At 41.4% G+C, this 16,805-nt stretch overlaps 1 protein-coding gene across 1 annotated transcript; it reads right to left on the bottom strand.

Annotated features, from left to right (window-relative positions):
- Positions 1 to 7,289: 7,289 nt before the first annotated feature.
- ubac2 (UBA domain containing 2) lies at positions 7,290 to 15,166 on the bottom strand. Its single transcript, XM_079560459.1, has 10 exons — positions 15,029 to 15,166; positions 12,615 to 12,739; positions 12,398 to 12,517; positions 12,216 to 12,322; positions 11,148 to 11,271; positions 11,029 to 11,076; positions 10,850 to 10,958; positions 9,008 to 9,150; positions 8,744 to 8,896; positions 7,290 to 8,403 (listed from the first exon to the last, which is right to left on the bottom strand). The coding sequence occupies exons 1-10, from the start codon at positions 15,057 to 15,059 to the stop codon at positions 8,296 to 8,298; spliced, it is 1,068 nt and encodes a 355-aa protein (XP_079416585.1). The 5' UTR covers positions 15,060 to 15,166; the 3' UTR covers positions 7,290 to 8,295.
- Positions 15,167 to 16,805: the final 1,639 nt, after the last annotated feature.

Below are 16,805 nucleotides of genomic sequence, written 5' to 3'. Positions count from 1 at the left end.
ACTGACAGATCCTGAAGTTACCACCATCAGGCTCAAAGATATCTTGGATGGTAAGCTGGACAACCACGTTTGCACTCTTTGTTGAGACATTCTAATGTCAGTGTCGCCTGCTGTAAATCCCCTCACACATGCCCTATCACATGCAGACAGGAGCACATGGCTGGTTCTGGACTGCTGTTCTGCCAGCAACATCATCACTCTCCTTCCAGCCTTGTCTCCATGGAGACAGGCTTCCAGAGCCGCGGCTTCAAACCGTTGTGAATCAGCACAGACTGAGGAGGGGAGGGGCGCTCTTTGTGTTTAAACATGACTAAAGGAACAAGATGAGCCCAGTGCTCCAACACAGAGGTGATCACAGCATATATGCAGAAGGCAACATACAGTGTCTAATGCTGTTCTTAACATTAAAATTATGTGATATCCTCCAAAGAAAGCAGTAACACATCAATCACCACAAGCCACTTAATACAGCTGCTCTATTGGCATTGGGCCTGTCTGCTTATGCTTAATTATCATGTAATAATACCCTATATGGTAAACATATTTCACTTAAACACCACTTAAATAGAGAAAGAGGGAGTTTCTTCATAATATGGGCTGTGTCTGTGTGCACAATCAATAATTTATTAATTCATTTAATAATTAATACTCTTATTTTAGTCCTGGTATGACAAGATAACTGATGTGACTTGATGTACTAAAATAGCATCTAAAGTTTCTTCACCTTTAAAAACTGTGTAATTTAGATTAGATTGGAATATAATCGAATAAACTCTTTGTAATAATGAAATAATAATAATGCCAGCCTGTTACGCATGTTTGCCTCTGAAGGTGCGTCTCACAACAATGAAGAGATAACAAAAAGACGGAGAGAAGAGAGACTGCAATAACTTGAGCCGAGGAGTGAAATTCATTTGACGGTCTCCAATTAGTGCCATTCAGAAAGAGCAGTGGACCAAAACCCAGCTTACTAAAGGAGGGCAGAAGTAGGTACTGGGTCGGATAAAGGCAAGAGTGGAACAGGAGCCAACAGAAGCCAAGTGCTGATGCAATGATTGCTTTGCTGAAGAAGGCTGCTTTCGTGTTTGTTGAGTCAAATCAACTTCTCAGTGCTGTGTGTCAGTGCTGCAGAAAGACAGAAGCAGTATCAGCTCTAATCCTCCATGATAAATGCTCTAACAGCTGGACACTTCTCCACTCAGGACAATGTCAGAAGTGTTTAGTGGAGACTGTTTTCGAGCCTAGGCAATGGATCTGCTAGAGCCTCTGTGTGTTTAGTAGAGGCTTTAAGAAGCAGCGGAAGGGAAGGCTTTCATGGGTTTAGCACCTTCACCTTAACTAGGAGCAACACAGTCTTCATCACATTTATAGACACCCACATACACCCCGGCATAAAAATAAACGAGGGTGTCCACGGAGCTCACATTCACACCATACCGTTTGTGTGTACGATTACAGAGGAAGTGGCCTTTCAGAAAGGTCAAAGTTTTTGAAAGAAAATCATAAGTCAGTCATATTTTAAGTACCATAAATAAAACAAGCTAAAACGTTGGCTGCCATAGCACTAACTGGGAAGTTTACCACCCAAGTGTAGGGTACCTTGCACAGAGCAATGCTGGGGACAACGGATTACAAAAGTAACAAGTTACAAAAAAATGTATTTCTTTTTTCAGTAACTAAGGAATATAACATATTACTTACACAGATTACCAGTATATATTAGTCATTACAATTCAAGTAAGTCGAGTTACAAGTGCATTTAAATGTATGAACAAAACTTCCCCCAAATAACGGGCACTGGTGTATAAGATGTGCAGTTGCGTGTAGCTAATGTTGTCAAAACAAAGCAGAGAGAATGGGGGAAAGAGAAGGAAAAGGAAATCTTTGCACTTTTACTCAGTGGAATTATTACTATTTTCAGTTTATATTTTGCCAAAAGTAACTCAGAAGTAATTCAAAGTACATTACTATATATTACACAGCTACATATTTGAAACAGTAATATGTAATACGAACATAATACATTTTTATAGCTGTAACTACTAATACAGAATATATTACAGTTTTAAAGTAACTTGCCCATCATTGACACAGAGTACCATTAATTAAGTACATGCTTTCAAACATTTTAATCATTTGATTTTGACATATAGCCCAGTATAGAATCTGCAGTCAATATATTGCCTTTTTTGTGAAAAGTATGCAAAGCCTGGTATAGGTGCCACTGATGGCACTCAATTTAATTATGATGATCGGCAATAGGAGCTGATCATCATTATTATATCATCATTGTTTTTCAATATCTAATTTTGCTTTATTTTTTAAAGAATAAACTAAAAGTGTCATGGGTTTTGACAGACTGATAAGACAGCAAGAAAATAGGCTATATTATGTCTGTAATGTACTAGAAAACAGGAATTTACAGATAATTAGTTAAAACTTTGTCGCAAAAATGTTGTACTATTAAGTGAAGCGACACCTTTACAAACCTTATGCACTGTAAAATAATATAGAAAAACTTCACTGTGCTGCAAACAAACTAACAAAAAACTAAATATAATTTTGAGTTTTGTGCCGGTGTATAGGCGGGATGATCTTTCCGATGTAGTGTCTATGTGGTACAAAAGCTGTCATAGCAGCTGAAATATATATATTTTAAAGAATGCCAAAAGCAACTCTGCTAGTGTTTATAGGTGTGTGGCTTCTATTCCTGGCTTGCAAATAGCTGTGTATGGGCAAGTCAAGGCATAGCTTTTTTTTTTTTTCACTTTTGGAAATCAATTAACAGGAACATGAACAGAGTGCAAGAAAAACAACACGTCAATCTGCAAACTGCCATGGCTGTGTGAAGGATGAAAAACAGGTTGAGTGAATCCTAAAGTGAACCTTGCCAAGCCCTAATGATTATAGAAGATTGCTGGGCCTTTGACGTAAACGAAGCAAGCACAGACTAAACAGACCGCAAGTGCCATACAAGAGCTGACGAATAAAGGCAGCCAAATGCCAAAACTCTCAATGGCCCCAAGGAACATTGTTGTGTGTCATTAAAGCTGCTGTTTAAACATCAGCTAAAACATCAATGGTGTTCACCGCCTGTTGTGAGCCTGGTGCACACAAAGATTTTCCATGTGGTTCTTGTAGCCCATAGACAGATTAACACATTGCGCTTGGAGGACTGATAATGAGAAATTGGCACTTACAGATTGTTTGTAAGAAATGAACGGCATTATGTACTAGCGTGAATATAATTATCATATTGGAGGGGAGTGTGGCATCTTTGACTTCCATAGCAATGAGGGTCACACTAATTACAGAAAAAGAGGCAACATAGTGTGCATTTTTTCCATAGTAAACATAGTTAAGCTTCTGCCCTAACAGGATCAAGTTAGCCAGGTGTTTCTCCAGAAGCTAGTTCTTTCTTGCACATTTTTTCGCTATTTTTGGTATTAGCTCACAAAAGCTTAGCCAAGGCACACAAATGATCAGGCAGAAAACATGATGAGAGCAGGAGGAAGGCAGTATCACAGGGTTGCCTTGGTAACAACACTAAACCGGCACGCACTCTCCATGGTAACCGAGAGCCGATGAGGGAATACAGTGCAGACAGTATCGAGGCCAGGGGGATACTGTACATATGTTGCTTTGTGTGTAGATTACTTACCACACACATGCATGTTTCTGTTATTGTGTCATCTGAAATATCCAAATACGCTGGTGATGTTCTACTAGGCCAAATGCCATGTCTGAAAACTAACCTCAAAGGATGTTGGCTATATTGGTAAAGTTTGTCACCAAGAGGGACAAACGAGGAGGTATCCGGGAAAGTCTCAAAGGCAAGCCACACATGCCTTCTGTCCCCACTATTGTTACGGCTAATGGAAGTTCACTGGAGAATAAAAAAAAAGACTAAATGCTAAGTTCTGCCCAGAAGATGGTGAGAGACTGTTGTGGAGTGGAAGGAGCCGAGGAAGCTGCACAGGAAGAGGAAGGAGCTGATCAGTGCAGGACACCACGCTCTGAAACAGGGACAAACCCAGGAGGTGCTGCACCGTTTCAGAGGATCAGAGGAGACTGAAGGCAGCCAGCCAGGTTTCCTGAACACCTGAACACAATTTCGTTGTATGGTTGTTCAATGATAAATGACTTACTTACTTACTTAAAAAAGGAAAGGAAAAAGCACATACATCGCACCCCTTCTTTCCACAAGAAACCAAAACAGAAACAAGGCTAAAACAAAAACAGACATAAAATAAACAAAATAATTTCCAGTTTACAGGGTAGGATTTTGATGACATTTCAAATAGGATTGTGTGCCATGTGTGACATGAGCAAGGATGGAAATCAGCAGAAAACTAGACTCATTTTAGATACAGTGTAAGTCCTACAGCATTATCCTTAGTCCAATTAGGCTCTTAAAGTCTTCTGAAAGTAAAGATAAGCTTTTTTGGTGATTGATTTTGGTGCAGTCTTTCTACTTGGGGCAGTGGGATGGCCGCTCCAACTGTATCCCTCTGTCCAATACCCACTAGCCACTAAATGACAAGTAGAACAAGAACAGCTAAAGTCGTCTACTTCAGACCACAGGAAGACGGAGCATTGTATCATAGCATAGAGAGCAACAGGTACCGGCGTGGGATTAGAGAAGCCATCCATACGGAAACACCCTCGTGCGTACCAACTTTTTCACACTTGGAATAGTTCTGAAGTAGAAGTCGGACTGCAGATGGAGCTGTTGTCCTACTGCTTCAAGTAGAAACATGTACATAAAGGTATTAACAAAATCACACAGGTCTGGCTACACAAAATTGATCATCAGAGCATTTAGTCAAGATTCCTTTAGTCAACAAGTAGCTCAGAAGCTACAGTAGTTCTTCAGTCTTTTCCAAGTAGCTCAACATTTATGCATAAGCTTGAAACAGCTTAAACCTGATTTTTCTTGTGTGAAAAAAAAAGAAGTGAAATTTTGGTTTGGGACCAAACTCGTTTCTAGCTCTCACAATCTCTCCTGCACATGCCAATTGTTCAAGCAAATTAATTATATTCACGTTTCACGCCCATGTACAGCTTTGAGCGGTGATAAAGTGAAGCAACAGGGACCACCCCCAAAATAAATTGCACTAATTTACATTCTACGTCTATGTTCTCAGCTTTAAGATCACTGTCCTGGATATTCATTCATTTCTTTTATTCCTTTCATGAAAATGTCATTGTCACATTCTATGATCAGAAATCAAAATCAGAAAACAAAATATATTGATGGATTTTCATGGTGCACCAAATGATCGAGTTATGAACATGTTATAAACACAACATTAGCCTTAAAAACTAAAAACTTAAACTTAAAAAGTGTAGCAGGGTCCTATCTGAAAACATTTGCATTTCTTTTATTTAATCTTTATTTAACCAGGAAAGTCCCAACTGTTTTTAGGGGGGTCCTGGCCCCACACAGGACCCTATTGCACTTTTTAGTGGAAACCTGCTGAACCAAACTCCACAGTTTGGCCACGCCTATTGTGGGAATGAAACCCAGGACCATCGCTAGACTTGCTGCTGCTTCTGTCCGTCTTGGATCTGCCGTCCTCATGTTTAACTGGCACCCAGAGGTGCACGGCCTAAAATTTTAAATTTGGCTAAAGAAAGTAAAACAGAAGAGGAACAAGTGAATCTTACCAAGGATAAAATGGATTTGGTTTGGACTGGGCCATGCAACTGAGAATAACGCTAGCATAACGCTTAATGTGGAAACATTATATAAACAATATCCTTCCATACAAATGCTGATGTCTCCGTTTGCTTACTACTGCTCAATGCTCATACTTACAACATCTAGCAAGGTTTAGATACACAGAGAAAATATAAAAGGGTTGATAGTTTGCTACATTGTTACTTTCTCTTGGCTGTGATTCAGTGTTTCACACTGAGTGCTATCTGTAGGTTAGGTTTAACAAAAGTGAACTTTGAAAGATAAATATGCTTAAAGGGAAAGGCAACTTGCATGCTCCTGTTATCTATTGTACAATGTGTGAGAATGGGCCTTGCTTCATTGTGCAGATTGTTTCAAAAATGACATATCACCAGACAACAACTGCTGATGCTACAAGGCCACGGACAACTGTGTGTACACTGTCTCCTATATCAGACAAGGAAATACCACAACACTCAGTCTCTCATCCTGCCTCTGGGTCTCACCACAAACAGACCCATTTGTTGTGCGCTTGCTTTTCCCTCCCTATTGCTAATTGCTTTTTTCCTTTTCCTTCAAACTTACAACTGATTCTTGCCGAGCCTCTGGGTAAATCTTTGATGATCAGCCGCTTTATTGAAAGTAGATGAGCTTGGCTGGTTCTGGAGAGGATGCCACTGTAACTGTGAAATCAGAAGACCGAGGAGTTTTTTGGATTCCCGAGTGTTGGAGCCAGGGGCGGACGGGGACTGAAAAACAGCCCTGGACTCTGACCAGCCTGGCCCCAATTAGTGTAAATGCGACACTTCCACAGACAGGTGTAACGCCTCATTTGAAAGCTAAGACCTACAAAAGTGATGGTAACTTTTTGTCACCGCATTTGTGTCATGTTTCTTGCAGCTTTTTTGTCACTTCTTTTGTTGCGTTTTTGTTGTGTTTGGCGTAGTGTTTTTTTCATTGCTTTGTCGTCAAGTTATCACATTTTTTGTCACTTTTTTGTTGCGTTATTGTTGCTTTTCCGGTACATTTTTGTTCCGCTTTCATCCTTGTTTTTGTCGCTATTTTGACGGTTTTCTTTTAAGCTTTTAGATTTGGGTAAAGCTCGGTTAAGGCGGGGGGTAAGAGGTTTAGGAGAAAACTGAGAGGTCAGACCGGTGGCCCCTCTGTGCTCTTCCAGAATGGACATTGGCCAGTCCGCCCCTGGTTGGAGCTTGTGCAACATGTCAGATAGTTCTGGCATACCTAAAAGAACAACATACCGTGATTCATAGAACTGTCACTGAAGCGCGAGCCTCTGAAATCATCTGACTAAAGAAGATCATATGAATAATTTGTCGAAGCTCAAACGCCGCCCTGGAGCGACAGTGTCTGCCGCTGTCTGCTCCGAGCGCCTCTGAGCAATAAAGGGAGCAGGTGGGTGTGGCAGAGGGCCGAGAAGCGACAACACGCTCACGGGCCTGGCCCACGGGCGCCATCTACTGACGAGAATATGACATCACTATAGGTTGTGGGGAGGGGGGTTACTAAGTAGGTTACAAAGTGTTTGCAAAGTGAGCAAGCATCTGCTGTTTTATTCCACAGATCAAAGATTCTTATCCATCCACATTTTGCTCATGCCGTTTTTTCTTCAGAACCAAGAAGGCAGATAACCACTCATGAAAATATACACACACTATTAACAATCTCAATGTACGTCATAAATTATATTAATACTATGCACACAATAGAAAACTAGCATCTGTCTTTGACTTACTTGCACATTTGAACAGTCTTATTAACACAAAGATCCACTTGTCAGTTTTTGCATAATAAATATTCACAAAAGTCTTTACTGCTTCAGAAATTCTGAACAGCCAACAAGTGGAGACAGAGAAAAATGGTAGAGGCCTGGTGTGTAAAAGACTTTTGACCTTGTCAGCACAACACCCACAAACATGATTTATGTAGGTATAAATGAAACGTCTGGGGAAACCCTGAGATTAATGCATGAGAACCAATGCTGGTCTAATGGTAGCCAGCTTTACAAAACTTGTGAAATATCATATTTCTTGAATTCATGTATGTTTATTGTTAGTTGAAGTGTTGACTGCAGTCTGTGCACAAATAATTCTTCATCCAACACTTTCCAGCAAGTGTCTCTGTAGTTTCAACAGTAACTATTATGAAAAGGAAGAACTAACAAATTATCTTTTTGTTGGTTAATCCTTCTGATATCCTTCTCTACATTTTCATGTGCTTTTGCATCCAGTTCTGAAGACACTCTTTTTATTGTCATGATTTTCAGATCAAAGCGTAACTTTTCTGAAAATTGGCAAACTCTGCACTCCGCTCTTTTCTCCCCCCCATCAGTCTTACTTTGATCCATGGATACACACAAAAAGGTTCTTGGGCTGGTACACACAAGCCTGGGGAGATCAGTCTTTTGGTTTGTGCTTCCATAAGTCAACATGACACAAGACTCTGTCCAGATGAGGTCAGCGTAACACTGCGTTACAAAGCAGCATTATCTGTGCATCCGTGACGACCTTCATCATCGCCTTCGCTTCCTGCTTCCTCCTCTGGATCTCCATCTGTCCTAATCCAGCCATATCTCTTCAGTGCTCGCTGATCCCTCAGTGTTGCAGGAGGAAATTGGTTGCTATGTTGATATCATTGTTTGAGGCTCTGAGGGCTTCAAGGGCATCGATCCTGGAAAAGCCCATTTCCACTAGTCTGGCAACCTGTAAAGTGGCAAAAAGTACATTTTACAAAGAGCTCAAAATGCTATTCTATTCGTTTCATTTTTCAGAAGAGGATGCGTTAGGCCTGTTGCTATTTTGGGCACCGCCACAAAACAGCTAATTAGCCATGGCTTTAGAAGTCTACTATTACACAACACAAGGACATAAATGAGAAATTATATTTGAAAAGTGTAGCAGCATCAGACCACATAATGTTTCTTAAAACTACTGTACGTTTTACTTAAAAATGTCTGTCGTTGGCTATAAAACAAAGGCTCGCACAAAAATATTCACTACTAAACCCAATACTAAAGGCCTCAGTAGATCACAGCACCATCACCTGTTCTTCTGAAGCAGGGGAGTTGTCCAACAATGGTGGCTGTGTAGAAGCATGCGCTTGACCCTGGGGCTGGGGCTGTGGCTGTGCAGTGGGATGATTTTGTCCTCTGCGTCTCAATGATGGAAACAACCTCGTCCACTGTAATAAACCAGCCTGCATATTGAACAAGATGAGAAATTGTGTAGTGTCAGAGAAAACAGTAGTAGATAAACCATCCAAGGATTTACAATGCAAAGCTGTGGGAATGTTGACGGTTTTAATTACCTGAGGCTGAAGTCTCGCATTTCTCCGGGCCTCGTTGTACTGGGCAAACAGCAACTGTTGGTCAAGCATGTCCATCCTCTGTTGCCTCTGGATGTCCAGTGTAGCACCCATTCCAATAGGTGTTTCACTGACAGGCTGTGAACCTTAAACAAAACAAAAAAAAAAGTAGTAGGGTGATAAAAATAATAATCTCAATCAATGTTTTGACCCAAAGATAGGGATGGGTATCAAAACCTGGTATCATAACGACCCCGGGGCCACATGTGCTGGTACTCCTGGACTGATAAGCTCCAGCCTTATCTGTCTTTTTAAAGGGGTCGCTTAAATAGGCACTAAAACGTCTCTCTCCGCTCTCATGGATGCATTCCTTGCATTGGATCTGTTCATCCCCGCTACCCCGCACGAGAGCACACAGTATCAGACCATCCCCGCGTTGTGCCTCCCTCTGCAGCTGTGCGCACAGCGAGACAGGTACATGTGGCAAAGACATGCGATGTTAAACTTTCAAATCTTGCTTATTCTACTCAGAAACCCCCCGAGCTGCTTCCACTAACCAGCAGTAAAACGCAAAACACAACAACTTCATACTGAACAGACAGACGAGCTACACACACTTTACCCAAACACGGGGCCTTTCTGTGTGGAGTTTGCATGTTCTCCACGTGTCTGCGTAGGTTTCTTCCGGGTACTCCGGTTTCCCCTACTGCTAAAAACATGTACAATAAGCCAGGATGAATGCAAGTGTGTTTGAGGGTGTGAGTGGGGCGGGGACGGATCAGCCCAAGGCTACAATCCGGTGTGGCGTGTTTACGTACATGCATGTTGCCACACTTTCCGGACCAATAAAACCGATCAATAAATACAAATAAATAGAGTTTTGGGTCGAGTGTGCTCCCGTATGCACATCAGCACGAGCCGATGTTGACCTACTGGACACAAGCTCAGAGTGGCAGAAAAGTGGGTTGGCCTCGAGTCTTCAGTAGTTCGTTATTAAAGTTTTCATTTGGACTTAGTCCCCAAAGCTACATTCAAATCTAATCAACTGTTTTGTAATCCTTGATTTTATAGATAATAAAAAAAACACACATTGGTCTATATTTGGATTTTACTTCCCATATATTAAGGGGATTTTTCAGGATTTTTGACATAGGGCCTCATTTCCTAGTTATCCAGAGTGTTGCTAATTTCTGGAGATATTTTTTTGTACTTTTTGCAGGTCTTCTGTTTGGAGAGTTACGTGGTGCTAGGCTAGTGCAAGACTAGTGCAAGGCTAGCGCATTTCGCCGATATCAGCTAGCCTGCATTAAAAACAGTCTGACACTCTCCAAAGTGCACCTGAAAAATAAAATGATTCTATCGACACAGACATTTATATGGTTAGTCTGTCGTTATAAGTGATTTGCCTCAGGTGCACTGTGGAGTGCGTAAGACTGTTACGCTCGCTGACACTGTAGAAATGCGCTAGACTTGCACTAGCCTAGCACCACGGAACTCTTCAAATATAAGAACTGCATGAATCACACAAAAAAATACCTCCAGAAATCAGCAACACTGTGGATAACTAGGAAATGAGGCCTGATGTCAAAAATCCTGAAATATCCCTTTCAGTGTATGCGCAAATTGGAACATTTGAACCAAATTGGTCCAAAAAATAAATAAATATAGGCCTAGGATTATTGCCTATACAGTAGCCTCTATCTAACTTTTTTTTTAACTTTTAAAGTACTAATAAGACTACAGTTAAAGCACCGGATCGATAAGGAGTATCAATATGAGCAGTAGTATCAATATATCCATAATGATACCCATCCTTACCCAAAGATGAATTTGTGTGACACTTACTTGAAAAGATGGGCTCTAGGGTGCAGCGGCCCAACCGAGAGACCCATATAGGCACAAAGACAAGTTTTTGGATCTTAAGAAAGTTGCAGTGGTACAAAGCTCCTGATATCTGAAAGAAGAATACATGGCCATTACTATCTTGTAACACTTGACCATGCATGAGAAGATGTCGTTCTTACCAACCCACTGAGAGCCAGAAGCCACATGAAAGGACTTGATGTCAGCAACTGGACAGGACAAAACACGTAAAAAACACCATTGTGGACAAGCAAACAATTCATCAAAGCAATTCACTCACTTGCAAGCCAACAATGTAAACCAGGGACTTATTAGTGATGTGGATTTGACCAAAGATTTGAGTCACTGGCATTCTGGGGATTGCATTGTAGAAAGGCACAAAAAGAGAGAAAACTGGAGCAAGCCTGTCAACAGAAGATGTCATATAAAGTTTTTAAAATATTTCTGACTATGTTAATCTTTATTGTTACTTTCTGTATAATAACAACAAACAGATGGAATAAAAACAATGCATTGTTAGCACACAGCAAGCGTTCCAGTGTTAATTTGACTGTGAATGGACTCTCTTCTGAGTTCCACTTCAGGTCAAACAGACACCAGGAGTGACAGTAACATGACACTAAATACAGTGTGCTCTTTATTTTCAATGAAAAGCCTGAAAGGAGCCAGCTGAGGTGGCTAGGGCATCTGTTCCGGATGCCTCCTGGTCGCCTCCCGCGGGAGGCATGTCCTAGTGGGACAAGACTTCGTGGAAGACCCAGGACACGCTGGTGGGACTATGTCTCCGAGCTGGCCTGGTGTCGCCTCGGGGTCCCCCCAGAACAGCTGGAGGAGGCGTGTGTGGATCGGGAAGTTTGGGCATCTCTGCTGAGACTGCTGCCCCCGCGACCCGGCCCCGGATAAAGCGGAAGAAAATGGATGGATGGATGGATGGATGGAAGCCTGAGGCCACATTGCACTTTAGTCTGTCAGAAGCCAACAAGGAAAAAAAATACATTGAAATTCTGCATTCGAATTTCCTACTTCTTGCTGAATGGAAGAACTAAAGGCTGAAACGAAAGAGTTAATTAATAACAAGTATATGAGTAAAAAGATAAAACTATAATTGCACTTATTGCACAGACTGAAGTGCAATGTGGCCTCAGAGTTCTTTACTGAAAATAAAGAGCACATTGTGTGGTGTCTGAAGAGAGGACACAAGACACAAATTTACTGTCTGAAGAGAGTAAATTCACAGTTGTTTGAAGAACAGAGACAGCGTTGCAACCGGAACATTTGTTGTGCAGAGATGTAGCACTCAAGTCATGTAAAATCCTTTAAAAAAACAAGAAATAACCAAAGTACTCACATTCCAGCAGGCAGTTCTTCCACTGCGTAGTCAAAGAGAAATTCAAAGGCTTGTGCTAGTAGGAAGTCCATTACCGCAGAGAGGAACCATGTGCACAACAGGAAAGACTGTATAATAAATTATGTATAGTCAAACACTAGTTTATCGAATAGTTTTATAAAACTCAAAATGGTTTTACTTACAGCAAACTTGCGAGTGCCGAACCTCCTTTCAAAGATGCGGAAGTTGTAAATAAGTAGACTACTACAAAAAGAGTCTTTGATGTCGAGGCACACGATTCTCCCACACAGCAATCTCCACAACTATCAAAACATGACGACACATAAATAAATCTGAGTAAACAACTTCTACACAAGGACAAAAAAATTATCAGACTTGGCCAAAGCAGTGGTAACAAACCTGATGATGTTGAGAAATAGCCTGTAGATTGTACTCAAACATGTGCTGGTACTGTGGCAGTAGGGTGAGCATCACTGTCAGCCCATTGAGCACCAGCAGCAGGCCTTTGCACAGGGGAGCTTTGTCTGGAGCATACAGAGACAACAATGATTAAGCAACTTGACCTTTACATGTTAGCATTTCATCTTAAAATGCCTCGTCATTGCTTTGACTACACAGGCTGCACCTTTCCGATACATGGACAAAGGACAGACCTATAGCATTATGAATGTTCCTGAACAGCACTATAGCTACCTGAGAGCAATTGAAGGGGTCTGCATTGCTTATGCAGGGCTGCCAACTCTCACCCTTTCACCGTGAGACACACGCATTTGAGTGCCTTCACACGCTCTCACGCCACACTCCTCATATCACACGCAAAAACCAAAAAATATCCCTGACTTTTTGCAGTGAGCGGCTGCAGATGCTTTATTTTGTCTGTGTGCCTGTCCACACAGACAAAAATGAGCCAGAACGGCTCATTTTTTGTATTATTATTTTATTCCTCTTCGGAGGAGGGGCGTCACTTTAGTTGTGGCTGCATATTTTGCAAAACAAAAGTCACTGGAGTTGGGCGGACGGAGGGATTGCAGAGGGAACGACCCGCGGGACGTGAGCGCGGCCTGCGGAGAAAGGGTTTTAGAGCGCGGCTCCGGGGAAACGCGCCCAAACGCTCCCAGCGCCAGCTCTCCCGGGCCATGGGAGAGAAAAAGGCGCGTGGGTTCCGTATGTGACGAGGCGGCTACAGGAGCCCCGACACTCACATCTTCCACCTGTTCACTCACTCCACTCTTGGCCGCCTCCGAAGCGACATCACCGCGCACTGCCTCCTCCTCCGCCGCTGCTGCTGCTCCACGAGGAGCTCAAAGTGAGCACGCAAACGAGTTTGAGAAATAAAAGTCCTAATGAAATAATAAACAATGGTTACAGAGGAGATCGAGTTGAAGCACGACCTCTTTTACTTCAGTTTTTTCCCCTTTTGCGCGAGTGAGAGTTAGGCAGAGAAAAAGCAGTTATTACTATGAATAATCATATTCAAAGTTTAATCGTCAAACATGCTTTAACATACTGCAAAATACAGGGATCAAATGTTCATATTTTCTAGAGCTTGTGCTACTTGCTTTTTGTTGGTAATAATTGGAATGAGTGACATTGTGTCATTGTACCTTTTGGCAGGGCTGTAGTGATGAACGGGCCTCTGGGCATTTGCTGAGAGGCCCCAATTTGAAAGGGGCCCAGAAATATAATTCTTTAACACCAGTAAAGCGACCCGCTACCATTATTATTTATGATCTAAAATGCACCAGATTGCAGGAAATCATGTCTGAATTATAAAAAAAATTTGTGGGGGAGAACCCCCAAACCCCCCCTTAAGAGTGGCCTCCCGCACTTTCAATAGGTTCCGATGGTCATGTGGGGTGGAGCCAAACCCCCTCTGATCCATTATGCAGCTCCTGATGTGCTCAGTCATGTAAAACGTAGACTTGTTTTTGGCTTAGAATTTAATACAATTACGAGACACTATCGCCATGAAAAGGCCACCCAGCTCAGGACCGACCAATGTCTCACTCCTAAGTTTGGTGAAAAGTTGGCAGCCCTGCTTAAGTAAGTATAATATAAGTACAGAGTGTAATGTATTATAGTACAATTACATGCTTTAGTGTGATATGAAAATAATACAATAAAGAACATTAAAGCTGAGGTACCCGATTTTTCCTGCACAACCTGATTTTTTTTTTTCATTTGGCCCAAAGTCGTTTCTAGCTCTCACAATCACTCCTGCATGTTCGAAATGTTGTGCAAAGTCATTAAATGCACATTACAAGCTGGTGCACAGCTTTGAGCGGCGGTAAAGTGAAGCGGATTTGATTCTATTTTCCATCTTCTATTGCTCAATTTAAAAAAATAGGTGACCATGCAAAAAGGTCTGTTTTTTTTTTTTTTTTTGCTGTGTTTACTACATACATATGGTAAAAACAACTTTACTTTGCAATAACAAAAAGTCAGGTACCCCGGCTTTAAAAAGACGTCCAAAAACTTTCTCACCCACTAAATGTCATGTACGACAAAACTCTATTTACCTATGCTGCACATCACTGTTCCTAGAGTTAGCCTGGCTCAACGCACGAAAATAGCCCACTGTGATCATCTGAAGAGGAAAACCAGTCCATTTCTCACAAGAATCGAGATAAAACGTATGATTTTAATACGGAGACAGGGTTTCCGTGATCTGGATGAGGTCAAGTAAATGAATGACAGCGCACTGCTAACGGGGAAGCTAGCACAGCTGCTGCCACTGGACAGGATGGCAGTAGATGCAACAGTAGGCTGCGAACGCAATAACGTTGTATCAAAAAGGTCAAATGAGGACTTACAGAGGCCCCTGGACCCAGTAGTGGTAAACATGGCGAGTAGAAATGCCAAAGAACCAACCGGCGAGAAATATATTTAACAGGGGATAAAAACTGAATACTAAAACATCAACTGGGGAGCCATGCTGACCAGGAAGTGGCAGAGGAACACCCGCTATGGAAGCCCGTAAAGGCCAAAATAAAAGCATTGAAGAAGTACTGTTTTTAAACTCTTGAGGGCGCTATTACACTATTAACCAGAGCTTTTAATATTGTAGGGTGTTTGAATGTATGCCTTTATGTAGTGGTTTTGAAAGGCTTTGCTGTCATTCAAGTTTTTTTTTAAAATAAGGATAATAATGGCTGGATATATTTTGCACTCAACAACTTTGACAAAAAGTAGTGGGTTAAGTCATTCAATTTTCTGACATGGATTCTTCACCAATGGTCACTCCATTCCACCCATCATAAATGGTAAATTGTCTCAACTTATATAGGCTTGAGCTTTTACACCTATATAAGGTATCCAAGGGGGTCATTTACCATTAAGCATTTGCTCATGTGCAAAGAGAGTAGCACGTGCAAATGTGGATCAGCAGCAGAGCCATTTATACATTTACTCACCCATCATTGTCTCAGTTACATACCAGATTTGGGCCCCAATTCTGTGATACAGGCAACCTTAAATGGTAAATCAAGCGCAAAATGCCAACAAAATAGCCTGTTTTATTTTTTCAACTTGCAACCGCCTTGATAAAATGATCCTCTTAAAGCGCTTTACAGCAAGGAACCACTCACCCATTCCTTCACACACACATTCATATGCCAATGTATGCAGACACTGGAGGCAAGGTGGGTGAAGCGACTTGCCCAAGGACACAATGACAGTGTGTACCTGCGGGATAGGATTCAAACCCCAGACTTTCGGATCATGAGCTCTACCCGCTCTACCATCTGCGCCACTGTCACAAATCGATTACACACACATGAGCAGACCACTTCTTGGACTAAGACAATCTCTTCACCACTTAACACCTGAGCTACTGCAGATCTTGAACTACTGATACAGACAGTGCGTTGCGAACAGTGTCAAACCTGTTCATTTATTTTGTAGCAGTCTGATACTAAACATTCTACACTAATACACAATAATACAATAAAAAGAGAAAATGAATGTGTTGAAGCATTATGAAAATATAGGCTATAGCTCAGGTCTGTGGTCAATTCTATTCATGTCCATAATACAGAAAGGCGCAACCCCGTTATAAGTGTGAGTGTAAATATTTAAGAATTGTAATAATAATTTGAAAATAATAACTATAACTAATATAGAGGGGTTGGTATGCTTCCCGAATTCCCTTATATAACAAGCAAAAGCGATAAATACATAGTTTTTTGACGCCAGTTAGTGAGAAGCTCGACCAAACCCCCCAAAGTTTAGATATGGTTCAGTGACTAATGGGATAGGCCTGTATACCAATAATACCAGATTAGAATGGGTATTTCTTTATGCAGTGTTTTGACAGTTTGCCAACGATGTTGATGAATTTGATTCTTTAAGCATTAGTAAACTTTGATGAAACACAATTTGATACGTATGAGGATTATTTTTCCTGTATACATGGATGCTTGATCATTTCACATGAGACCTTGAGCCAGAAAAGACTGCACAAACGCCAGATGAAGGGTTTTTCATGGTTCTTTGATATTATGCATACAGTGTCATATCTCATCTATGTCCAGGCAGACTTCCTTTTTTCAGAGGCCTTGCTTTGTCCTACACTGCAAGATGCCAGCTTTA

This window comes from Gobius niger (assembly GCF_951799975.1).
Source record: "Gobius niger genome assembly, chromosome: 7".
NCBI lineage: Eukaryota > Metazoa > Chordata > Actinopteri > Gobiiformes > Gobiidae > Gobius > Gobius niger.
The sequence above is the reverse complement of the archived record's forward strand: the minus strand, read 5'-3'. Positions and strand labels throughout refer to the sequence as shown.

Coding starts and splice junctions, on each gene's coding strand:
- ubac2 (XM_079560459.1), bottom strand. CDS start 15,059: ATGTTTACCACTACTGGGTCCAGGGGCCTCT. Junction 12,323..12,397: donor TCGGCACTCGCAAGTTTGCT/GTAAGTAAAACC, acceptor TTTATTATACAG/TCTTTCCTGTTGTGCACATG. Junction 11,077..11,147: donor TTTACATTGTTGGCTTGCAA/GTGAGTGAATTG, acceptor TGTCCTGTCCAG/TTGCTGACATCAAGTCCTTT.